At 33.5% G+C, this 27,997-nt stretch overlaps 1 protein-coding gene across 1 annotated transcript; it reads right to left on the reverse strand.

Moving 5' to 3' along the window:
• Positions 1-25: 25 nt before the first annotated feature.
• LOC126833700 (hexosaminidase D) lies at positions 26-27,997 on the reverse strand. The gene is made up of 6 exons (XM_050565183.1): positions 27,681-27,997; positions 2,740-3,442; positions 2,418-2,666; positions 2,107-2,348; positions 1,739-1,984; positions 26-1,643 (listed from the first exon to the last, which is right to left on the reverse strand). The coding sequence occupies exons 1-6, from the start codon at positions 27,686-27,688 to the stop codon at positions 1,235-1,237; spliced, it is 1,857 nt and encodes a 618-aa protein (XP_050421140.1). The 5' UTR covers positions 27,689-27,997; the 3' UTR covers positions 26-1,234.

Consider the following 27,997-nt stretch of genomic DNA (forward strand, 5'->3'; position numbering starts at 1 on the left):
GAAATTGAAATGTACGTAGAAATATCAAGTATAATTTACCTAATTTAAAAATTATATAATAATAATTATAATGTTTTTGTAACATTATAAGATACTCCATTTTCACTGTTCATTATACACATTTAACAAAACTTAAATCACATTAAATAATAATATACACTCGAGTTAAATATGTTCACAAAGATAGTACTATTTTTCTATATTGGACAATTATTAAAGATTAAAATTAAAATTGACAAAAGTAAATTATGTTTATTATAAGTAGTTTCTATTCGACGGGTTCCAATTTATCGATATAACCCTGCTAGGCATAATATAATTCTCTTAGATACTTTCTCAACAATTTATTAATTATAATAAAATTTAGCAATTTATTGTGTTCAGAACAACTTTCACACGTTCGCTATTAGTTATAATAAGTAGTGTACAGCGTAGTAAACAGTGTACAGTGAAGTAACATTAACAAGAATACACAGCCACATACAAATTATGCCACGCAAAAACAAAATTAGAATAAATAGATTCTTAGACAAATAACATAATAAAGGTACCTATAGAAAAAAATACTAAAAACAATTTAAGTAGCTAAACAAAGAAAAAACAGTTTTAACAAAATTAAGGTACTAAATAAATAATAATAATAATAGTTCTACTAGTTAAATGTTTTTTTTAACTATATGGTGGCTTAAGTTCGATAAAAATTCAAATATTCTGGTTTATTTGTTTTACAAATCTTAGGTAAATTAAACTTTAATTCATTAAGTAGTTTCTACAATATAAATGGCACAGGGTAACTGTAATTTTGTCATGTTAATGTATAATATTTACGTTTTAAAACTATGGATCATACGACTCGGATTAGTCAATACATATATACAGATTGAGTTTTCATACGAACAATTTATTAACTAAATTGCACGTGTTCTACGAAGAACTGGACGTTATTTTCTTTAAAACTTGAGGGGCTAACTTACAAACCAAACATTTTACTAATAAGTAATAACAATTCTTGTTACGTTAATACCCTTTAAAATGAAATGTATTTCATACACAAAACCCTGAAACTTTGCCAACTTAACCGTGTGTCTTAAGGTCTCGTGTACATCTAGTATTATTATGTCCTGCGTTTGTTTTTGTTTAATGCGCGTCTTTGGGCATTTGCAGTTCTCGATTACAAAAGCATCATCGTTTTTTTTCTTCTTATTTTGATCGGTATTCGCTTACCTTGAGTAGATTATACCTTGTCATTGGACGATGTCGACGGTTCGCGATCGGACACGCCGATCCTCGTCAACTCTTTCAGAATTGGCAGCGGTCGCTTGGGCCATGTCTTTTTAGATTTCAAATCGTGCGCCTGTCTCTGTATTTTCTCCAGTTCCTTGATCATTGGATATATCCTCTGTTCGATCCATTCGGCAATGGTGTACTTGTCGTATATGCCCGCCAGAGATTCCTGCACCGGTCTGATCATCGACAACAGAGGCCGGTAAATACGCGAATAGTCAAACATCAGCTCGTCTACACGGAGTGGCGATGAAAATTGATGTTCCACGTTGTAATCGGTCATCCAACCTCGATTTTTTTTAGTGGCTGCAATGAAATCCGCGTAATCCGTTTCGATAGAGTGCAGCCTGTACGTTAATCTGTAATACAATTATGAAAATAAGAATTAGATATGCTCGAGCATGGTTGCCGTGCGTCTTGGACCCGGACCGGTAAATGATTGTAGTTAGTTTACCTAAAGAACTGATGTCCGGGGAACGAGCATCTTGAAAATTGGTCCCAAAGATGAGGATCGTTGTTTAAATTTAGGAAATCACCGTCATAATCATTGGAGCTGCCAAATACACCACAGTTGAGACCTTCGTTCAATTTCGTTTGCAGCGATTGGTTAATGTACCCGTGAGTGGTCGCCATTAAGTTTATCACCATTGACGGTACGGACGCCGGTAGAGTCTCGCACAGTACAGCGAAATGATCATACCTACAGCATAAACAAAATGTGAGTACAAAGCTAATTTTAAAATTTCTTTTACAAAGACCTGACGAGCCAGACATATAACACAATTTGTTTATGAAACGATAGTGAATAATAGTGGACATTACCTTTGCCACCCAGTTATGGCGATCCCTTTGAATCCGCCGGTAAATCTACTCTCTTCGTTGGACATCAATTGTAACCAGTTCAAGTTGTTTTCAAGATGTCTTTTGACGTTCGGAACGTATAGCGTTTCTCCAAACGCTCCTTTGAAAGCACTTGCCGTCCACGCGTACGGAAACACTGCCTGATACTTTTCCCAGACGTTCTGCATGACGAACCTATACACGTCTTCCGCATACACCCATATCTATCCAACATTATCATCCGGTTAGAATCAACAGTCTTACAGAAACAATATTAATGACAATTGGTTTACCATGGGTTCGACGAGGTTTCCTATGTTGTACATCTGCATCGAAGTCACCGGTAGATGCCTAAGCATGTCGTCCCAAATGATCGGTATAGTGTTCGGGTGCTTGGTGCGGACATACGTTGCCACTTGCTTAACATGCGAGAGGAACAAATTTTCCCTGGGTTTGGACCTGCACCTGTAGCATTCGCCCATGTGGAACACTTCGTCACAGCCGATATGCAGATATTTGATGTTGCCGTGGAGTTCCATGATCTGGGAAACAGTACAAACATTAATACCGTTGTAATGTAATTAAAAACCGTGGTTAAAAATTACTCGTGTATACCTGATCGATCATTTGCTCGATAAATGTTATCGATGCGTTGTACGACGGGCACAGCGCTTGCGGGGACTCCTGGACTTCTCTAAGGTGAGCGAAATCCGGTGTTTTCAACGCAAATTCCATATGGCCGAACGTCTGTATCAGCGGGATAACGTCCAGATTGTTCATTTCGGCCAATCGCAGTATTTCCTTGACTTCGGCCTTTTTGTACGCGTTTCCGGCCGCTAACGGCTCCAAGGCACCGCTCCAAGGGAACATGTCTTCCCATTCCAACAGCAGGCCGGTGCCGCCGAATTGTTTGATCAACGGAAACAATTTTTGGAGGTAGGGTATCTTCGGAGGGGCTCCTTTCAGGTCCAAGTGGACGAGTCTATGCGGGGGTACGTACGGTTGCGATTGCTGGGCCACGGTGTTCATCTGAGGCTGTTGGACGCTGATGCGCGCCTGCTGCTCTTCGACGAACTGCACGTCGTCGTTGATCTTCCTAATCGTCCCCGAAACCGGAGCTGGCCGAGGTGGCTCGACCGGTTCGAACTCAGACATGAGCAAAGAATTTTGGTGGGCCATTTCGTCGGAGGTGCTGTATTGCAGACAGAGTACCAAGAGCAATGCACTGCCCAACAGGCCGAGCATTACGAATCTGCGTCGCCTCAGTGGATTTGCTAACCAACCAGCGTAAGAGGTCAACGATTTTCTCCACTCGGCTCTGAAACACAAAAAAATGTTTGCCAATTATTACCTGAAGTCAGTGAAAACTCAAACGGTGTTAAACGCGCTGCAATTGACGTGTGGCGCATACTAAAATTAAATATGCCGCTTACGTCCAATTAGAGGCAGCCGCATTATTTTTTATTAACACTTAATTATTACAGACGAGGTTGCTGTAGTTAAACAGGAAATGCAATAAATCGATATAAAATGTGTAATATATTTATGATGCTACGTGTCACTAGTGTGGGAGTTTGTTGTTAAACGGACCAAGACTTAAAACCCCATTTGAAGAGTTATTGTATAGTTGCATTAAGCGTGCGGGCGTGCACATTATGTATGAATGGATAAGCCTATCCTTTTTATTGTTTGTCTGGCGTATAATTGTGTATACTTTGTATGTTAATCGATTGGTTTTTTTATAAGCATCGTAATTGAACAATGGAAGCAATGCTGCAATTCAAATGTACATGTTAGTAGTGTACAGGTAGCTCAGGACCAGTCAAATACCTTGATAAAAAATCTGTTACACTGGCATGACCTCTAGTAACCTTCGCCAAAAAAATTTTACTTAACGCCCATTTTGTTACATTTGATAATGTGTATCGGCTTTTAGTGATAAACTAAGTCGCTTCCGTCGGATAAAGTGTACTAGACTTGTCAGCAAATTGGAAATAATAATAATAAAACCGCTCATTTGTAAATGTTTTTTTAACCATACAAAATATTTATCTATATTGAACAAAAATAAGAATAACAACGTTTACTACACAGTTTTTTTTTTAATATTTAATTTCTGCTAAGCACAAACCTCTATTTTGGTTCTATAAACCGCGTTATGATCAATTTTAAGACCAATAACATTTTTTGAAACCGATACATGTGTATACAATCCAGCATAAATAACTCTAAGTTCAACTTCTTTTTAAATACATTTTTATAATTATTTTATTACTATCAAACTGTCGAATATGTTTAAAGCTGTGTCCATTAGACTTTTTATACGGCTATCCTACAATAGTATTTTATTTTACGACAAAATTCGACCAAATTCGATGGCCTCGATGTGAAATTGGCAATGTTTACCATATTATAAAAAGATGAATAGTGTACGACTTAAGGTTTTGCAAGTACACTTTTACCCTAGCTAATTCGTTTCCATTATTCCAAATACGCGCTATTTCCTATTAGCAATGTGCGCGTTAGGTATCCGCACCGATGTTGAAGGTTATACATGCCGCTTTAATCAATTTGACTGCCTACAATAGTAATATATTATTATTATTGTTCCACGCCAACCATTGGCGACCTCCCACCATCGGGGAGCGAATAACAATAAGGAGTTGTTAATTTAATTAACTCATCACGCCCGATACAATAGGACATACATACTTAAGTCTAAACGTTGCGTTGGTATCTGAAAATTAAAAAGGGAACCCCTTACGGTCTACATTCTACAGCGTCTTTTACTGTACGTCTTTGACAATGATGTGCATCCAAATTGTCAATCGTCTATCGAGGGTGTTGTTTCATTACCCGCCAACTTGATAATACATATTACAATTGGTGTGCTACGAAAGTCTGAACTATAAAAAAATCACAACCTCTCAATCTGTACAATTTTTTATTAAGAAAAATACTAAATAAGGGTAAATTACAATTTGATGAGGAAAATTCCCAGGTTGCCATGTGTGAATAAATCAAACAACAGGTATCAAAAAAATATTTTCATTTTAATATTAAACACAATTATTATTGGGTAACAACGTCATACAATTATAATAGACTGACGATCAACCTCGTATCCCTATACTAAAAAAACAATTGTTTGCACATTGTCTTTAGTTATAACAATTTGTATTATATTTTGTATCATCTACAGATTCGCATCGAAACGTTTTATTTGAGAATGATTTGATCCCAACAACCTAAGTAAATTGACAATATACAACAAAAATTAAAAAACATGCTGTATCTTCAATCTTAAATTTCTTTGGGGGCTTATATTCTAATTGCATGAATTTATTATAATTTTTTCTAGTATTAGTGGTAGTAATAATTGGATTATTAAGGGTAGATATATGCGCCGAGGAAACACGGTTATCAAGAAATTATAAAGGACTTAATTTTCGTTAAACTGTGGACATAATATATTTTATAATATGTTGAGTTAGTTTTATTTTTTTATATCAAACAAAAGCTTTAGGTTTGCCGTCAAATTATCTCATGCTGCCAAATTATGCTTTTTGCATAATGCTTAGTAGATACTTCATACTATACCGGTAAGCTGTTTGAATGAACAAAACGATCACTAAATCGAGGTGTATCTTAATTTACTTGGTAAATAATATTTCAACCGTTATTATTTACGTTTGACTGAGTATACTCAAATCTTACAGGCTGTTAAACTAAAAAAAAAACAACACTAAAATAACTGTTATTTTGGACTAAAAAAAAAGTATAATATTATCCAGGTTATGTTCCATTTGTTCTTCCAGTACCGGCTGATTGATAATAATAATATTGTTTTACAGTCGCACGGTTCAATAAAACTACGGAATATGTATCTATAAACTATAGATAAATGTATCGATCTTAATTGATAATCTGCTAACTCAAATATAAAACCATAATTATTGAATTAACCATTTTTCTATAGTAATTATCTATGTAGATTATTTATATTCTTTATAGAAAGGATTTTGAAAATAAGACGTGTTTAAACAAAAATATTCACACAAAGTTCCGTGACAAATATCAGTCAAGAAATCTTGAATATCATTTTACAACGTTATCACATGTCTGGAATTATTCATGATCTCCCGGAAACCATCTTTATGGCGGCTCTTCGTATTTACCATGTTTATGCAACGTCGGTGTAATTGCGTGCAAATAAAAAATAATAATTTGACCAAACCCATAATGTGAAATCTCGCTTCTCGTTGAATATATAATAATACCAATATAGTCACTAAATGTCATGTCAATAAATAATATTGTTGTGTTAGCAAGGTGCAAAAATTACATCAATCTTCACTATTATTCCTTAAGGCCAAATTGCACAATACCAGTGTTTATTTTTATAGCCTAAAATACTAACTGATATACGGTCAATACACTGTATAGTGTATACAGTATACTTTATACCAAACATAGCATTATACCAAAACTAAATAGGCATGTAATTAATTAATTTTGTGTATCTTTAGATATAAAAATAAATGTAGTATTTAATCCTCATAAGAAATTGAAATTTTAAAGACAAGAAATGAAAAAAATAAAACAGAATCAATAGTACAAGTGACAGTTTAATATATTATATTATAAGTTTTGACATACATCTTAATTGATTTTTCAAAATAAGTTATTATTTTCTAAGAATTGGCATGACGATAACATACAACATACCCTTGTATAAATATACTGTATTTTTTATGTCAAAAATTATGACTTTAAAATGTCACGTCAGACGATTCAAATAAAAACACTATCGGGCGGGACCTTATAGTAGAATATTATATTGATCGAACGGGTAATTGAAAACTTTTAACACATTCAGCGAAGTTGTACCTAAATTATTTATTATAATACCGAGTTTTCTTTCCAAGGCGTTGCCAATGAATAATAATTAGAGAAAACCCTGTCGGAGTATACGGTGGTCGGATAAAAGTGAAGTGTTTGCTAATAAATGATTGGATGATTTTTTATCCCTTTAGACAGGAAATACTGAGCGATAAATTAAAAGTACGGAAAGACAATGTTCGCACTTTTTTGTCGGTTTTGTGTCTTTGCGAGGTGTTCACAACTTTTATACATAATAGCTATAGTCTATATACACCTATGCATAACCAGTCCTACAATATTTACGGTAAACCACCCTATAAATAGTACAAGCATACGGCATACATGTTCGCCCTAAAAAAAAAAAATAATGAAATTACAATATAGAAAAGTCGAAGAGTTTTATGAAAATCACTCCTCACGTGATAGAATTATAACAAAATAGACGAGGAATGAGGAAAGGCTATCGAATGGCTAACTAGATCTTATTTTTCGAAGTAAGCAATTACTTATGTAGAAAAAGGCAAGGAATAAAATAATTATAAAACAAATATTTGCCTTTTGGTATGGGTTAGGTTTATACTTGAAGTTATTAAAGTACCTGTACGGAAAATCATAATTTTGTTGACGATATAATTTTTGTGCGTCACAGATGCGGCGGGACTCAAACAGAAAAACAAGACTAACAGTTTTCAAATTAAAAAATGTTCGTGTTCGTTTAGCAACGCGAATATTCAGACACCGTCGTCGTGTTTTGGATGTTATTTAACTTCAGGGTTTTTTTTTCGGACCGATGCCAAAACGAAAATGGCAAAGATATATCTGGCTCGTTAATCTCTCCTAGATGACGACGTGCAAACCGTGTAGGTACAATGCACATTGTTTTTTTTTTTTTTTTGTACGTTGTCACAAGTCATTGCGCGGGCAACGCTATCGGTAAAAAGTGATTATCAAACTTTGACCCCGAATTCAGTCGTTCCTAGAAGAATCGTATCTCCGTTGTGATGAGGCGAATTTTTTTCATTTCATGTGTTACCGCCGTCTAACGTGTACGTTACCGCCTAATCAAATATAATTACTATATAATATAATAGTACACGGTAAACACTAACGACATACAAAGTCATTGTCAACCGAGAAGTGAGAAAGTCGGTACCGGTTTTTCTTCGCTTTGAAATTTGCCCCTCCCCCAAAACCACAGCGACTTATTTATTATTATTATTTTTTTTTTTTATAACGAGTACTTATTACAATTTTTTTCATAATACGGTGTATTAAATATAACGTGCTATGCACAACAAATTTACCGCACGCAGTAGCACGATAATAATTACCTAGGATAGCCTGGTTGTTTTTCCGACCGAATTTAGCCACCTAGATAACGGTAAAATAGGTATACTCAAATCGTACCACAAAAATGATCTAAAACACAGCTGTAATATAAACAATTATTTTTTTCTTTAACTTGTGCTATATATAGTAGGTTTAGCTACTTGAGCATACTAACCACAAGTAGATATTATGTCACGTAGGTACCTATTGTTGCGGCAAGTTTCGAAAATTACCGGAACGGTTAACATCATCGTCATAATATTATTATATTTATTTAATTTGCGCTACTTTTAATTATTATTAACAACTTAAAGTCACGTCATAATACATACGCGGTGTACTTGGAACAATTACCGTGAAACGATAATTAGTATTGTTCTTTAGTTTTATTTCACCAAGGTCATTGTTGGACAATGCCATTTTATTGAATAACCAATGTAATTACTTTGAAATTACAGTCAAGAAGACCGATGTCCAGAAATAATAGTAAAATTACTTTTAAAATATGTAAACGAACACAGTACAATACTACAATATAATAGTATACCTACTGTCGTCGATTTGTGACATCTATTCGTATAAAATATCCGACTCTCTATATTAGTTTAAAATTTTCAAATATTTTTTTGATAACGATATTAATTTTGTACAAAAAATAACAATGTCTAAAATAAGAAGAGGTATGCTTCTTATGGACTTAGTAGTTTTAGATTAGGCTACTTTATTTAAAAATTAAAACGACCTGTTTTCGATATATGTATTTATTGAAGAAACTGACTAACGTATCATACGACTTCTCGCTGTTGGAAAATCTCACAAAAGTTTCGTGGTTCCCATTTGACGTAATAGCTTCCATGACCTAACTGTGCTATGGCGAAAGTCGTAAATTGTGTTTTGTCGTTTAAACAAAAAAAAAAAACCCTTACTGCAATAGCTTATTTTTAAAAAGCAGATTTACAAAAAAATTAGAAAACTTTTTTATGATTTATGCGAAAAAATACCGGAGAAAAATTAATAAATAAACAGCTTAACATGCTTCAGTTGTTTTTTTTTTTAATATAAAATAATCAGAAACACTTTACACGGTGTTCTTGTACTTTTCCCGCTAAAAAACTACCGAGCTGAATTTTTTTTATGGGTATAATAATTGAGGAGCTCACGTGGAAAAGCGCTTACGTCCGTACCTTTTTTTTAATTAGTTTCTCTGGACCACCAACGAGGAAGAAAAAGGACTTGCTCTCCGTGGTGGAATACTTAGATGAACAGTACAAGGATTTTCACCGGTAACGTTTGTGGATAAATTAATTTGTAATAAACTGTTAAGATTTATAAATGGTTGGACAAATAAATGCGTTTCCTATAAAATTGCTATAAAATTTTGGTCTCGAGTGCTTTCAGAATCACGGTAAGATGGTTGCTCTTGGAAATGGGCCGTTTCTCGGATCATCTATCTCGGCGATCCCTTGTAAACACAAGTGTCTCTCGCCGAGAAAGATCATAGGTGAAGTGGTCCAGATCATTTGTTATCCCCACTCCTCAGTATACCGCACACCCAGTCCTATACAAGAATAATGCGAAATACAAATACTGCAACGTTCGTTTGTTATTTTTCTCCTTCAGTGATCATCAGTCACCGTGTTGGCAAATAAATATTATTATTATTATCAATCGACATTGTTGGGGACTATATTTATATGATGGCAGTTGTTGGTGCACTTTAAGAGTGTCCTATCTATTAGCGTCCTTGAGCCGACCACACAGTAAGAACAATAATAATTATTATGTCGCAAGTAAAACAAACGTCACCAAAATCTACTAGTGTAAAAACTGTTTAATAGCCCGTTCTAGTCTGGCGTCTCTGAATAAAACGTACAATAAGAAAAACTGGTCTCTAGTGGTTGGCGTCATGGTTTTATGAGAGCATAATTTCGTTTAATTATCAAACACCCAATACTGGCTGGTAATTAATTTTAACAACTTCTAAGATTCCTATAATTGGTATTGATCTAAAAAAAATAACACTTGACTGGGACAAGTGACGATTAATGAAATTTAGAAATAAAAAATAATGTTCATTTCTTATTTCAACTAACAATATTTTTGTTAAATATTAAGTTATAAATCAAAGACTAATTATATTAAATAAGTACTTGATTTAAATAGTCGAGCTAAAGGTGGAATAATATTAACTGATCTAAGCAACAAACATTGTTGAAACTAATATTTTGTACTTATATTAATTATATGAAAATATTTTTAAAAATAATGTTATCTATTATTTTAACAATTTTTGTTTAAGAGAAATGTAAAAACTCATACCTACTATTAATTTACTAATAATATTTGGTTCATCATAGCTAACGTTAATAGATCATCAGGTTTTGTAAGTATTAATTAATACTTGTTTTATCATAAATCATAACTTATTAAACTATGCTGATCAACCCGTTTATTTGTAACTAGTAACTAATCTATTTTATTTTGTCCAATATAAAATGTTGTATTCTAATGACCGCTTTATAAAGCTGTTCTATAATTGTTTCAGCGGATGTAAATATTTAACAGTACACTTTGATTAAGTCCGCGCTGTAATCGTGGTTCGTGTCACTAATTAAAAGATTAATAGTACAAGTATAGCTTGTTGTCATTTTCCTGTTTCTAAAATAAATTAATATTCAGAACCCACAAATAAGCTATGTCCATAATATTATAATGTTATAACTCATTAGATAATATATATTTTGACTAGTCGGGCGTAACACAACGTTCTATGAAAACCATAATAGTATACAGGTTATTTTATTTTCACATTAAAACGTTTGTTGATGACCCATAAAAACAATTAATTCATGTGTATGTAAAACGAAAATATAAATGAAACGTTGTAAAGGGAAAAAACTAAAATGTTGTTATTAAACTCTCAGAGGGGCAACCGAGTGAAAATTCATTACTTACAGTCGAAAAATCACAGTGGTATACTCCATATATCGCCACACCGTCCTATGTAATATCATATGTGTTACACCCATGGAAATCTGGTAAAAATTATAAGACATTCTCCAAAGCTAGGGCAACCGTTTTACCGTTATATTTTATTATGTTATATCGGCCTGGCCGCCGTGAGAAAGCCGCTGGAGTTTCTAGAGAATAAGTTTTCAGTAATAATTATTATTCCGGTAGGATGTTACTCGTCCACAAAAAAAAACCTTGGTACTGTGGACTCTAATTCGGGGCACCGTTGCTGCACATTACTATTTTATTACTGCAGTAAAAATACAAAATGCTCTACTGCATGAAATAAATACCGCATTAACTCGACGCCAACAGCCGGGCATTGCAGTCGGTGCTTAAACATATTTCCACGACATTTTATTCTTAGAAGATTTGTGAATTTCAATCACTGATACTTATCTCACTTCTGTTCTAAATTTGTTGCGGATCAAGTTTACCAAAATCGTTCAACAGAACAAATTGATCTATTATGTTGATTTAAAACCCGTTAAGCCGGTTAATACAAAAATCGCATTATTTGGTTGTATACCAACATTATTATAATACATGCACTTCTCCACACTGCAGAACTAAATTTTGAAATTATTTTTCGTAATAATATATTTTACAATATTTTTTTTGGTATTGTAAAATTATTTAAAAATAATATGTTTGCAGAAAATCAATAAAAGAATGAATTTAATATTTATCAGTTGAAAATAATGAAAGAATAACTCATTAAATTTAAAAGTTAAAACAATTCTACACCTTCAATTCTTCAAATAAAGACCAACCACGTATAGTTTATCCGAACCACATTTCCAATAGTTCAATATTTTTAAAGCGTATCAGTTCCTATCAAGAGTTACATAAATCAATAATATTGCCTTGAAACAAAGATAATAGTGATAATTTTTGGATTGCCAAATTGGTTTTCTTTATTTGGTTTTTTTAGATGTAGTTTTAAGATAGTAGTCTAAGAATTAAATAAAAGGAGAGTATAATTAAAATAATTGACAATTATCGCCATGACAATAATAATACATTACGATGGTGTTGTTATGTATATAATGATTCGGTCCTATCGCTCCAATTAGTGTCATTACTGTTATATTTTATTGATACAAGTAGTCATGTCTAGGATTGTGTTTCGTGGGATGAGGAGGTTATAAAGTATTGCCACGTGCACCTTTAACTTAAGTTATAGTGTATCAGCCGCAAGAATAGGGTGCCATACACGTGCATGTGTGGATTGTAATGGAAAGCTGGATGAGTGAATGACTAATTTTGTGTTTAACGACCGTGCCTACCAAAACCAGAACGGAAACAACGTCGACGGGCTTGTTTGAGGAAATTTAAATATAGGAATTTTATTTCTATCCGAAAATGATTGTTTCACATGGTAATAAAATTCTTGTTTTAAATTTAAATTTCAATAATTTAAATTTCACGATGACCTGAACTTTGATTTTTTTCATTAATTATACCAAAAACAGTGTTAAAAGACATCCAACTTTCTTATTATTGTTTTATGTTTTATTTTCCTCTACTAAAATAACAATGTAACACGTTTAAGGGAAATATAATGTATTCAATTAACTTATAACTTTCTTCGTTTTTCGGGTCAGTCGATAAAACGTATTATATTGAAATTAAACTAATTTAATTCCATAGAAACTTACGTGAAACACAACACACACTTAGGAAACCATTAAAATTTCATTATACTCCGTTGAGCTGTAAATGCCAAGTGATATTATAATACATAATATTGTGTAAAATATAATGAAACTAGACGGCTTCAACGTCAGCCTTTCTTGTTAGCTCAAAAGCAATTTACAACTTGATTAGTAAAAAAAAGAAAACAATAGGTAACTTATAAGTGTTCCTAACGCTCATTATGTAGTGCTATCAAATGTGAAGTGTACCCTAAGACGATTTTCAAACTTATTCGATCTTTTTTTTTCTCATTTTACATACTTTAAAGTTGAAGAATACACGTTGAATTTGAGTTTATTTCATAATTTAACAATATTGTTATTGTACGAAAAATGAAATAATAATAATAATACAAATCAGAGGCCAAATATAAGAAAAACATAGTTGTTCTCGATGAAAACTTGTGATCGGTGATCCAAAACATCCATGAAGATCGAAACGAAACATATTAGTCACGGGCCATTGTGTATTGGCCAGCTCAGGTTTTGTGTTCACAAATTTGGCAATGCGAATTTCGTTCCGGTACACATCACGTCTTCCTACCTTTGCATTTGTGTATACATATATACACAGTAAATATCAGTCGGTTTTAGTCGGTCAAACAGTCTGTACTCGAACCGTATCCGACAGAACATTATTAGGAGGAAGTGCACATCGTATCGCAATATTTAGGTCGATCAGGTATTTTAACAGGGAACAATATTATTGAGGGGGGGAGGGGCATAACTCGGTCGAGATCGTTATGAAATTCGTTACACCATAATATAATGACAATTTTTTTGAAGATTTATGAAAAAGGGGAAAAAATACTTTTGAAAACATTATTTAAATACACGGGATCAACTGATAGGTGATAGGGATATTTTTTTAATCCCTACCTTTTATTCCTATCTTTTTTTTTCATGAAATTAATTGACAATTCTTAATTTTAACACAATACATTAAATTATATGAAGGTTCGGATCGAACTGCAACAATTTGGAAAAATTAGATTGAATTATTACCAAATAATATGTAACACACAATAATATATTTAATGGTATTACAAATTATACAAATAGGACAATGCTTGTTACAAAGGTTTAAAGAGGTTTGGTGTTCTTCCTTGAAAACCATCGAAAGGAACGACTTTTTCTTTTTTCTTATATTATTAAGTAGAATACTATAATATTGTGTGAGTGCTCAAAAATGATAAGCAAAAGGTTCCATTCCAGAAACCTTTTGGTTACACTTACGTTTTCCGGTAGATGTTGAATGGTTTTTCTTGAAAATATTCGCAATCGGTAGATGGATTGGTTTTTGTTATTCCGGGGACGTAACCATTTTTTGTTTTTTTATGAACAGAATTTGCAAAGGCTGTATAAAGCTATATAGAAAATGTTGGCAATTCAATGCGTGTGCCGACGTCCGGTAACCAGACAACGTCAGTGATATTTCGTTCGGGTTTAAAGTGCCGGCTTTCAGCCAAGTATTTTCTAATAAATAAAAAAAAAAAAAAATACTAAGACAGCGATATAGGCGAGCCCAATGGAGCAGGCACAGCAGTCCCGGTTAAAAATCGAAGAGATCAATTTCATAAGAGACTAGAGTCTGTACAAACAGAATAAGAAACCTTTACATATTATTAAAAAAATGTTACCTTAAGTACATTAAAAGAACACGAAAGAAAATGATAAATGTAGGTATAAAATTATACTTATGGTCAATATTGTGGACTGTGTTTCAACACTAACCGTACATATGTACCAGATTGTTTTTCTCAGTCATAATTTTTTCATTAAAATAATCTATTGTTGTTATTAAATAGTATATGATGATTTTTAATAATATAATTTTCAATTTAACTATTCGATATCATTTAGCTAATAATAACAAATTGTAGGAATGTCCACCAAGGTTACACTCCAAAATATTCGTTAATTATTTTCTTTTCTACTGTCCACTAGAAACACGATAAACAGATAAAGTTGCTTTAGTTTATTTTGTTTTGGTAATTATCCACCTTTTAATATTAAGCAGTACCTTTTTTACAATAACACCACCTAGCCAAAAATATGACACCACAAAATACAAGGCTGGTATCTTGCATACAAAAAAAAAATTAACAACATAATCGTTTTAGAAACAACAATAATAATTGGTTACAGAGAATGGATTGGAAAAGAGAACGGTCTAGTTTTCTTGCAGACGTTTTCTCCTACACAATTTAACTCAATATATAAAAAGTATTGTTTGACAAATCAACATTAAGTCGGTTGGGCAAAATGTAATTAAAACAAAATCCAATAACATATTAATTGAAAGAGAAGTTATCGATATTAGCGTAACACCGTTAATGTGGGTTATGTAAATTTACTCATTAACGTCTACTGTCGGCTAAGTGAAGTGTTTAAATATCGTGTATTCTTAAATGATCGATTGACCGGCACGCCGATTGCATCTAATGTCTGTCTTCAAACAATCACGGCCTTGCAGTACTTAAATGATCATTAATGCTATTGCGTAATCTAAAATGAGTACCAAAGAGGAGAAGCCGTTTATTAACAGACAACTGTGCAATTATAATATGAAATCTAAGGTCTAAATGGTTTATAAAAGTTCAAAGAAAAATAGTAAGTGTAATATAATTTTATAGGTATTATTATTATTTTATAGGTACCTAATTATTCATTAGGTGTTATGTATTTAAAAACTGTTACCCGAATTTAATAATTTCAGGTAAACGTACTGATTTTAATATTATTATTTCAAGTGGTGTGAATCAAAAATTACATAGTAGTATTTTGTCATTTTCTAAAAAAAAAATTTGCAAATCAACATTTAAAAACAAATATTAGGAAATAAAATAACACAAATATTTCAATATACCACATTTTTCAAAATGTGAAATAAATATTACGCTCATAATACTTCCTACCCTTACCTCGATACGATATTTAAAAACCAATGTATCATATTGAGTAAATAATTATCGTGTGGTTAATATAATATAATAATTTTTCAACAAAATATAATTAAATTATTTTCCAAAAAACAAAATTGTTTAATTTATGTGTACGATAATACGCATAATTGTTTAAATGTTTTTAATACATACAACGGTGTACAATATGTATTAGTATACTAATGTACCTATAGTACGGATAATGGCAAAACATAATTTGCGTGTAATATTATGTCAAACCAAGATAAGAATCAGTGTTCCGAAAACCATAAAATGGCTCGATTATTGTATGGAAAACGCGTTAGGGCATTACTTTATAATAAGTGTACAAATTCATAATATTATAGCCGACGTAAAAAATACATTTATATTTTATACCACTTAGCCAAGGCCAGCGAAAGACATATTATGCAACATAGGTATATTGCCTAGGGTGGCATTTTAACGAGTTGAACATTTTTATAAAAATTGATCTAGGTTGAAATATTGTCTAGCGCCGTCCCTGCATTTGGCTATTTCACGCACTACGACAAGATCACTATATTAATTGTTAAATCAATATTATATTATTAACTCTAACCTGACCAACTGAATTTGTTTACGTTGCACAACGATTTCGGATCGATGTACAGACAAAAAGTGAACAACATGAACTTTTTATAGCATCATTTTCTTCGCTCCTTTTTGTTCACAAATATATATATATTTGTTATATTATGGTCCTCATATCGCACCAGCGGCGCTTATAAGTACCCTTTACTACGGTATTATACGACGGTAATTTACGGTATAGAATCCTAAACTAACAGCCGTGCGGCTTGTATGTATACTATGTTACATAGTTTATATATATATATAGAGTAATTTAATGCATACAGTGGAGACGTGTGTCCCCCGAGAGAGCGAGGAGGGAACCTTACGATACAGTTTGGACGATGAGCGCCAATGTACTCGATTTACTTTTACGGTCACTTTTCTAGTACCCAAGTGTATTGCAGTGTACACACAAACGTGTGATGGCGAATCTAAAAAATATTGACCAGCTGAAAAAAACGGCTTAAAATATACTCGCTTACATATACACCGGGTTGAATGAAACTGCCCGGTCGAGTTCCAGATAAAAAAAAAATAGAAAATGCTAATGACTACAAAAAGGCTAACGACGGGATAATCATCTTAAATTCTAATAATCGGATCCGGGTATTAATTATTTGATATTATATTGCGATTATCTCTGCTAGGATATTATGACCATTTTGCGAACGGCACCTTACCATTATCGTGAACAAAATGATCACAATTTGTTTTACTTTACGGCTGGTAAGAAAAAATGTAAATTTTATCCCCACCGTGATATTATTTTTTACAGCCTGAATAAACAACAGAAAGTAATATATACAGTTAGAACTTAAAGTTAAAAATAATAGAAAATATTATATGAAAATGGTTGGTAGAAATGAGCAGTGTGTGGGGGAGACATTGTGAGTGCGCCCGGAAAACTTATACAATGTGTTTTCCCGACCACTCAAGAACAGTTCGAAAGAAAACATTTTTTGAAAGTAATCGTGTCATGTTGCATATCGAATAAAATATTACAAAGTCAGTAACTATGCAAAATACTGATTAAGTGAAATTATTTGGTAAAATGCGTATGTTCGATTGAACACACACATTTGATTAAATCAAATAATTTTACTTTATCAGCGTTTCAAAATAACATTTATCTTATCGACATAAATATTTTGCACATTATTGATATCAATTAAAGAATTCAACAAGTATACGTAATATTATATCGAAATGTTTACATTTTAAGTTATAGATTGTATTATGCAATATGCTTAGAAATTGTATTTGACCGTGTTTTTGAGAGTCATTTGATTCTCGGGCGTTTTTTTTTTTAATTGTCTTATAACCGTTGTAGTAAACCGTTGTTTACGGGTAGCCAAGTATTGGAATATCGCGTTATTTTGCGTATAATGCTTGAACAGCAGGAGAAGAAAAAACAAATAACGCATTAACGATGACACAAGCCGTATTGCTTTGCAGCCGATCGATATAAGCACTGCTGTGCGGCTGTGTCAAGTACAACGCCAAACGTTCATTTGACTCGTAGAAATTTGACCAAGCAAATTATCCGGCGCACCGCGGGGGGGTGGGGGAGGTCGTCAAATGGCTACACGGCACGTTTTTCCGGGAGACTTAAGTATAGAAAATCCTGCACGGTTGCAAGCTTTGCCGTCATAATATTTTGTCGTGTACCTACCCCCAATTGCATGCAGGTTTGCCTTTGGGTTTTCTTTAAACCCGCCGGCGGTGTCCGGTTACAGCATTAATCTTATTAGCAACGTCTCGTCCGCACACGATGCGAATGGATGTATACAGGAAACATAATAATAATTATAAAATGCGGTCGACGGATTATTTTGTGTTTTTTCTAATTCCGTCGAGTTTTGTTGTAGTTGTCAAATTCGTCCTCTGAACCGACTGCGCCGTATACCTGGTGGCGTGTACCTGATGCGTTTGATTTGAATCTTTGCGTAGGTCGTCGTTCGTCACACTCGTCTGTCCCCCTAAAAATACATACAGTGTTTTCCGTCTTACCGAGATGCTTCTTGGCAATTCCTTATTTCATTTTTTTTTTTTTTAATTCAACGTTATTTACGTGCTGACACGAGGTAATTACAAACATTCAGCATGTTAAAATGTAAATGCTGGTAATTTTTACTAACGCATCGTAAACAGAATTATTCACAGTAGGTTTTTATTAGAATTTAAACTTTAATTATACAAAACCGAGAAGGTCACGGTTGAACTAACTACATGCGTCTTCGGTTACACAACATCTATAAACACCATAGGGTCGACGATATTTAGGGACCATATAGGCTATATCACATACTATGTATTCAGGAGATACAGCCCTAATATTATTACTAGCAGGCCGTGCAGGTGTGCCCTAAAAATGTGTAAACGCCCTGCCCACCTGTCTCAGCTTGCTTATAAAAACATTATTCGATTACCCAATGTTCAAAACGTCCAATGTTTTAGTGGTTAATGTATATCATTGAGTATATTATATTGTAGTACAGCTATATACACTAAATATGTACATTTATTAAATTATATAGGAATGATCAAGAGCTATTAAAAATTACTCCTGATATTATACTAAGGAATATAGTGTATAATAATATGCAGGCAGAAATTGTGTGTATCGAATGCAAGTAATAATGTATAATATACAACACTTTTTAACTGTGTTTATGTTTTTATTTTGTAGTATGTGTAATAAAATAAGAATATTTGAATTTGAAGAACTCAAAAATGTCTGTAGGTACATGAAGAATATTGGTACAATTTGAATACATATTTTGTGACATATTATCTAAATAAGGCACAAACGGTTTCCACTTCATCTCGCACACAGTATACAAAATAAAGTCCTGACACAATAAATACTGAGCGGTGATTTATGGTTTCTATGTGAAAACGTCAAATGTATTAAAAATCTACCCACTGGCTACTATACAATAATACCACAATTTACATAGGTAATTCAATTGATCGGCTCGGCATACTATAGCGAACATTGTGCTGCACGCGTTTGTTTAAATTGGTTTGGCTCGTTGTTGTACGATCAATCAGACATACCATACATGTACAGTACCTAGTATCTACCTACCTGTACGGATCAATCGGTCACCACAATATTAACTGTGCGTGCGGTCGATTGAAATGTAGGTATATGAATTGAAACATTTGGCGCGTACAAAGTCGGATAAACAAGCATGAAAAGTCGATGTGACTAGGTTTTTTTAGTGCTATTTCTCTTTGTACAGCTGAAAGCCCGGTCGGAAAATCAAAAAATATCATCTCGAACACGCTGCGAGCATTTCTATGGCGAATCCACGAGTGTTACCATTATTATATTATTATTTATCGTAACGACCGCCGAAACGAATGGAACAAACGCCGGGGTACATGGACTGTTGTTGTAGGCTAAAAGTGAAAGCGGCCCCACGGCGGACGTGAACTTATTATTATTATGTTTTTTTTTTTTACCAAACTCCATTACGGTGTAGTGTGAGAAAACAAAAGTAGTTGTAGGTAGGTATATATAGGATATAAAATAACTGTCCCCGTTTCTATCACGAGACGTTTATTGCATAGAACTGAGAACTACACGACGGAAAACGCGACTGAAATACATACATAATATAAAAAATAATAGCCGTTAAATCGGTATTTACAGAGCAAACAGTTCTAGTTGTGAAGAATAACCGGATTCTGGATAACCGCTTTGAGTTGTGACAGAAACAAGCAACAGGCGAAAACTACCCTGAGTATCTTTTTTATCGGGTATTCGAAGGTGTACCGAAGATATCGCCCTATAAGATTATTAACCGTACGGTGCAAGTGCACCCAAGACACCTGACCGAGCTGTTTCCTCACAATTAGGTTCACAACCTTTTGCTTGATGTATTGACAGTTTTTAAGAATAACGATATATTATAATACAACATACCCGTTAATAAAAATAAATACTGTATATTTTTCTATGGCACAATTATTGTTACTTTAAAATATTATCACGTTAGACAATTTTAATGAATATATTGATGGAACGGGTAATTGAACAACTTTTAGCACATACAGCAAGGTTATAGCTAAATTATAATACCGAGTTTTCTTTACAAGGCGTTGCCAATGAATAATAATTAGAGAAAACCCTGTCGGAGTATACGGTGGTCGGATAAGTGTTAAGTATTGTTGCTAATGAATTATCGCGGATGCACTAAGAAAAATATACTTAATGGGGTTTTTTTTTATCCCTTCAGACAGGAAATACTAGACGATAAATAAAAAGAACAGAAATACTTTGTTCGCGTTTTTTTTTTATCGCTTTTGTGTTTTTTATTTTTTTTTTTTTGCGATTTGTCGGCCTTTTGTACCGTTAAAGTTTGAACGTTGCCGCTGCGGCTTTTTACGGTTAATTACACCGTGACATCATCGTGGTACCATTGTGTACACAGAAAAAACAAAAATCCATCGGATTAAAACCTTACAATAAAACCACAAATAACGAATGTGTCATAACTCATAATATAGCATACAACAATATAATTATAACATGTCATGTTCTAAATCTCATTGGCGTTGCTGCTGTAGTGCAGTTTGGATACATAATGTGACGTGGACTAAAACTAAAAAACATGTACTTATTAAATGAATACGAGTAAATTGTTATTGTTTCCATCTCTCCGCGAACGCTTCAAACATTTTTTTAGCGAATAAAGTCTAAAAGGTCAAACAGAGAGTGGGAGGTTTTTTTGGGGGGAATTTCTTTTGAGCAGTTTTTTATTTCGTAAAAATATAAAATGTATATTTAGATTCTGAAAACAAATTTTACTATTGAAATGTGTAACCGTTCAGAGTTTGCCGGGCAAACGTCTTGATGAGCGTGTCGACATGTCAACCTTTTATACAAAATCAAACGGAAATTAAAATATAAGGCGGGTAAACGATTCTATTTTATTGCTCTTTCGGCGGAAAACTGTTTTCCTGCAATTGTCCACCTACCGGTTTATTAAACTTTGACCGCAAATTATGGCGGAGACGGTGACGTTTTATATACCGCAACGTCTTCCGTCCTGAACTCGCCTAAAGGAAATGGTCAAGGGGATAAAAGGAAAACTTTTCAACCGACTGTAAAGCAAAAATATTCAATTTCCTTCCCCGTATAACGCAAATAATCGTTCAAGTGGTTTTCTGCGAAATTCATTTTATGCGTTATGACAGCTGACAATTTGTATTTCATTGTATAGATTATATAACACTGTATGAAATATTTATATAAATATACGTCAAAACTGTTTGAATGAGGCGCTGAAAGATTCGTTTGCGCATCGTCAAAAGCAAAGAACAACAACAGCTCTGCTGTGAATATTTTTATCTGTTTGATTATTCGGGCATAAAATAATAAACACATTTTGTTTTAAATGTATTATACTTAGTGGTCTAATTAATGCAACCTTTTTTAAAAACGACTTTTTCAGCTACAAAAATAGGATTCCAAAAAAAGGAAAACTTTCTTTTATCAAATTATCAAGTGTGCTCTAAAAACTGTTATTATTAGCAATGTTGTGATTTGTTTCTGAAAACTGAATGTAGTCTATAAAAATGTTAATCATTTAAGTACTACTATTTTATAGGATTACAAAAAAAAAAATTATAATCCAACTAGAACTTTTAAAATATTTAGATGATGATTTTCAATAGTTTGTTATAATCGCCACATTTTTACCTATTTATTATAACTTAATAAATTTTAGAAACTTAAATGTACTTTTGAATAAAAAATATTCTAAAAAAAAAAAGACTGGTCGACAACGAGTTTCGAATAAATCCTTATGAAGTTACAACAAATTATTTACACACAAAGTACGACAAACGGTGTAACATAATAATGTAATAAACACTGGTGCATATTTTAATGGGCCTTTTGCGAAAGCCATGGACAGATTAAAAAAGTTAAAATACATAATATAATAATATTACAAAGACAAAGAAAAATCACAAAAACAGTCGACGGGCACGTTGACCATGCTCCGTGCATAATTAATTATGTTTTTTTAGTTTGTGTGTTAGTATTATAATAATTAAGTCACGTTCCGATAACCGTTGGGAATGAAAACGTGGAAAAAACCGGAAGAATAATATTTTTATAACAATATTTGGAAGTAGTCGTCGTTATATATGGTAACATCATCCAGCGGAACATCAGTTTTGAAATTTAAAGCGTGTAACCATTCGATTTGAGTACATTTTATACTTCCATTACACTCCACAGAAATAATAATATGCTTAAAACATTATAATATTTTTACAACACATTATGGAAAAAAATATATTGTGATTACACAATAATATCTCTACATAATATTATTATACATTTTAAATTCGTCTCCAATTGTTTTCAAAGCCTATTACAAAAATTATACCTATAAAGTATGTAGGTAGATGAAAAAAATACATTCTTTATTTTATGATTTTCGTCGCTATATGAAAAAATTTGACGTATAATATTTAAACATAATATCGATACCTTAAAGCACACAAGTGCTCGTTATATGGTATTGGACACAATGCTTTAAGGTATCGATATATACATTTACACAGTTTTAGATATTAAATATTATGATGATTGTTCTAGAGATAAAATACAATTATTGTATGCGAATTCTCTGAATATTGGAACCTATAATGCCTTATGACATTAAACATTATGAGTGGTTTAATTCGGCCCTTATTAGTTACTGGAAGAACAGGTGACAAAATAAAGTGTAAGAATCAGCACAGGAGGAATGAAGTAGGCGTCCAAGTGTAGTCTATGGAGAGGTGAGAGAAACTGGGTCGGGTTAGGGTAGCCGGCACTACTGGTGTGATTTAAGACTAAGATTAAGAAGGCCATGACGATTCGTCAACTTTATTAAATAACGGATGTTTTAGTTGACCAAACCGACAGTCTAGTCGGATTCGAAGACCAAAATGACACACCCTATTTGTGAAATTTGGCTCTAGCAATGATTCACTGTAAATCGAATGCCGGATGGAAAACCTATAAAGTAGTCCCTTGACCGATTTTGACGCGCCGGTTTCGACCCTTCGACAGTTCTGTCCATTTCAATAATGTAGCCGGACGAAAACCGTTTTTGACTGCCGTCGACCCGGAAATTAAATTATCACATAAAAAAAAAACTCTGGTAAACACTGCGATTACCCGAACCTAACCTATGGCGCAGTGCTGACAATCGGATTTTGATCAGCCACGGTTTTACATGCCTTGCACTATACTAATAAATTGTCGGCCACCGCATGCGCCCTTACTTATTATAAACACACATTACCTGCGTATACCTGTGTAAGTGTACAGGTACCGTTAGTAAGTGGCCAAAAAAAAAATAAAAATGGCAATCCACGAGCATTGTTAACGCCTCATCGACACGAGATCTATGAGATTCGCATACACACACACACACACACATATATACATATATCTATAATATGACCTAACCTAAAAAGGTGTGACGACGTTGTGACATGTTTTCCACTGGTTCCTCGTCCAATTGTAGACCTAATGATGAACTATGAAGTGTCTGTACGCTTACCAATATTATGGTCTACACGAACATATCACGAACCACGTCCTCCCTCGCGCGTATGTCGACCTAATTTGGTGGTTAATTTTCAAAAATCAATAACCGCAAAAGCATCGTACAAATATGGACACGTTAAACAGGTATATGCCACCCTCGCCCTTGCTGTGGTCTATAAGTAACAACATTATATACAACGTAATTTTATTGTCATCAATAATTGACGTACAATGCACCAAATACCATTTGAACCGATGAGATCAGAAGCGAAGCACGAATCGCTAGCTGGCCGATTAAGAGTCAACCACACATAAATACATTTTCTATACAAAGACACGATTAGATAATGCAATAAGAGCGTATGAGACATATTTTGAACAATCATCAATAGTTTTGTTAAACACAACTATACCGCAGCAAATAAAGAATTAAACGTTTGCATTGTGAAATAAATTGCATTAAGCATTTTACAAAACAAAACATATTAGTTTTCATTTCATGGAGCAAATGATTATTGTTTTTAAACGAATAAATTTGTATTTGTTATTCACATTTTTTTGTTGTAATTATGTTAAAAATAAAATATTTACTAATGAAATATTGTCACTTATTTATGCATAGTATACTTGACATAATATTATGTTTGCTAATTTAGACCCGATGTCAACACAACGTATAACATTATTATATAATAACTTTTTGTTTTTAATAATTCTTTAGTAGGTACCTACTCAAAATTTCGGGTGGCCCGGATGGGTTTAATTTTCCGACTTGATTTCAGTTCCCATTCTACCACGAATAGAAAATGTGCAACGTGCACTTTGAAATCAACATCGGTTTTATAAATTCATAATTAACAAATCAAAACCTTTTTCTTTTTTTTAAACGTATCGACTTAACTGCGATTAGGACAATTATTACTATAATAATTAAACCTGAGCTCTTTCGCCAATATGTGTCGTGTGTGAACGGCGTAATGTGTTTCACCCACGGACGGTATTGCGCGTGATAATTATTATTATTTGCGTTTGTGGCAAATTGTCAAAAGCCATCACCGCCGCCGTTATAGTGCTGGTCAAATAAAAATACAACCACCCGCCACTATGCTGACAATGTGTCTGAAATTTAGTAACAGCTATACTTTGTTTCTTTTTCATCGTCGCTTAAATACCGCAAGACTGTACTAAAAGATCGGTTTAAAATAGATGTACGATACGTTAGATATTATAATATAATATTATATTATGGATGAACCAGCAACGCTTAAAAAATAAAATATTGTTGTACTATCCAACAATTATTAAATTAAAAACAAAAAATTACTACTGACCAGAAAAATTTTTATTGGTAAATATTTTAAGTAGGTATACTATTATTAACACGTCGTTATTCGCATTAACTAGCCGTTCTAACTACACAACAATAAATTATTTAATTGAATTGAACAATTAACTTCATGCGGTTGTTTTGACCAACAGCGCGACTAACGACGGGCTAATATTTTAGTTCCCTTTTTTAATGAAAATTGCCACATTTTCTCGGTGTTTAATAATTTATATTTATATATGTACATATAAATCTGCAGCAGACCTGAAACAACTTTACTTCGAGAGCATTACTATACCGCAGCAACAGTACCTACATAGTATAATGTCGAGTGGACGGCATTGCCGGTATAAGTACTCGGTTAGAAAATGCGTGGGCGTACCGGCTTGAGAATATAATATTATCCGCCGTTGTCCAAATGAAGATCAGTTTGCGTTGGTCTTATGATAAAAAAAAATATATCGTATATTATACAGTGTGTTCCAAATCGACTGTGCGGTTGTGCGTTAAGCTACAGCAATCGATCGGCGTTAAAACAGTATCAACAGTTTTTTAATTTAATTTTCTTCAAAACGTCTAAAAAGTTGATATTATACCTATGAGAAGAAGTGGTCGTTTTTATTTCGTGACCGACGCGACGGTCGTTCTGTAAAATATGTTGGAACGATTAACGACTTGGCCCTCGATCAAGATATCGAGTAAATCGAAGAAACGATTACCAATTAAAAAGACAAAACACATCTCTTCCATACCATTTCCCCTGCCTCTGTGCTCGTCCGAACCATTAAAACGGCATGGGTACACCACCGACTGGCAGCAATAATGATAATATTATTATTATTATCATTCCCTATGGTTTTCTTACGTCAGACTCGGGCGCGCAGTTTGTATGAAAACAGGTTCGGAGCGTTTTATTTATCGTACTTACAAACCCACGACCGCGTTTTGAAGAATTCAAACAAAACGAGACGGAACAAATCGTAGAGACCGGTCGAGTAGTAGTTATACTTTCACGGATCGCAAAACAATTCTAAAATTTAAATTTAAAAACGGATCGTCGAAATACTAAACGTGGGCGGCCGTAAAAAAACGTTATCAAAAAGTTTGTGCGCCATTTTTTTTTCTACTTCTTCTCTAAGGTTAAGTATCCACCAATTAAAGTCTCTCTGTGTCCGTACACCAACGCTTATAAGTTTGTGATTCGAGAGCACCAATAATTAATAATTTATTAATGACGTTCTTTCTTTTATGTTTTACAGTGATTTTATGTTTTAAGAGTTTACACAAATCTTGAACAATCAAGTCAAATAAGCAAATTTAATATACGCTCTAAATCTCGTGTAGAAATTAATAACTAATACGACCACATTTGGCATAAAAAAGCTGGTGGAGTTTTTTTGTTGTTTAAATCCAGCAAAACTTTGGTACTAAATCGAAATTATGGGTCTTATTGGTAGTGTGTAGACACTGACAACCTAACTCTAAATATGACATGCTGATAGTTGAATAAAACGACCGCTAAAGCTTTAACCAGGTCTTGAATTATAATTAACCGAATATAATAATATTATTGATACATTCTCAAGGTTATATAATCTGTGGCCACAGAACAAACAACTACAACTCCAAAATTAGGTACTTTTTAAAATCTTCAAAAACTGAGTTAATTTTTTTTAACTCGAGTTAACGTCCGACCTAGTTAGGTTATTTTTTGGTATACGTATAAGCTCGATAAAGTCCTTATTTTTTGTTTTTTACCCGACACTTTATTGGTTTTAACAAAAGAAAAATATCGGGTTGGTCAGGTTAGATTAAATAAAAACCCACCGGATTGGTTAAGTCAGGTTTAAAAACCACAGGGTTTATAATATAGGTTTGATTTTTTGGTGTATTTCTCGATTTAGCTCAAAATGTTTGGTTTGACAAAACCACAACTATTTTTGAGTTATCACTATTATTCACTAATATGTAAATTATACAGTAATTTCACATAGCCAATGGTTGGAACAGGCTATTGGATAACCGAATGACATGACGTTCGTATCCTAAAGGGTCGTCGTATCCATTTGCATAGACATACCAGCGCGCGCGACCACGCTCTAGGGGTCGACCGCACAGCTATATATTGTTAGGTAGATAATATTATATACTCTGCAGGAGGGTATTGTTACGCTTGTGTATACCATGCGTGTATCGATGTGTACCTGGTCATAATTCGGTGTGTATCGTGGTCGTTGCCAATCCACTGCGGTGTCAATCCATCCGGAATATGTCGATAATCGGCGGGTCCGGTTGTGCTGGTCGTCTTGGCACACGCTGCACTAAAATAATATTGTTTACGGACGACAACTGTGTAAACTTATCGATCGCTATTTTTCGTTTGGCGGCGATTGATATATTTTATTTAATTCATTTTTTTCTTTCCAGCAAAACGGCGGCAAGCACAAAGACACACACGCGAGGCGAGACCGGGCAGCGCACGCGACGTCGTTCGCGGACGGCGTAGGACGGTGACTGGTGA

This window comes from Adelges cooleyi, unplaced genomic scaffold (genome assembly GCF_023614345.1).
Source record: "Adelges cooleyi isolate 19-005CV unplaced genomic scaffold, UGA_ACOO_1.1 ACOO_flye_CR_arks_rails_tigmint_CR_PRNA_2, whole genome shotgun sequence".
NCBI classification, from domain to species: Eukaryota; Metazoa; Arthropoda; class Insecta; order Hemiptera; family Adelgidae; genus Adelges; species Adelges cooleyi.

What these genes read in the sequence shown, in the direction of transcription:
- LOC126833700 (XM_050565183.1), bottom strand. An exon ending in GAAACCTCGTCGAACCCATG is followed by an intron (nt 2,349 to 2,417) that starts GTAAACCAATTG and finishes AATGTTGGATAG; the next exon opens with ATATGGGTGTATGCGGAAGA. An exon ending in CCCGGACATCAGTTCTTTAG is followed by an intron (nt 1,644 to 1,738) that starts GTAAACTAACTA and finishes ATTGTATTACAG; the next exon opens with ATTAACGTACAGGCTGCACT.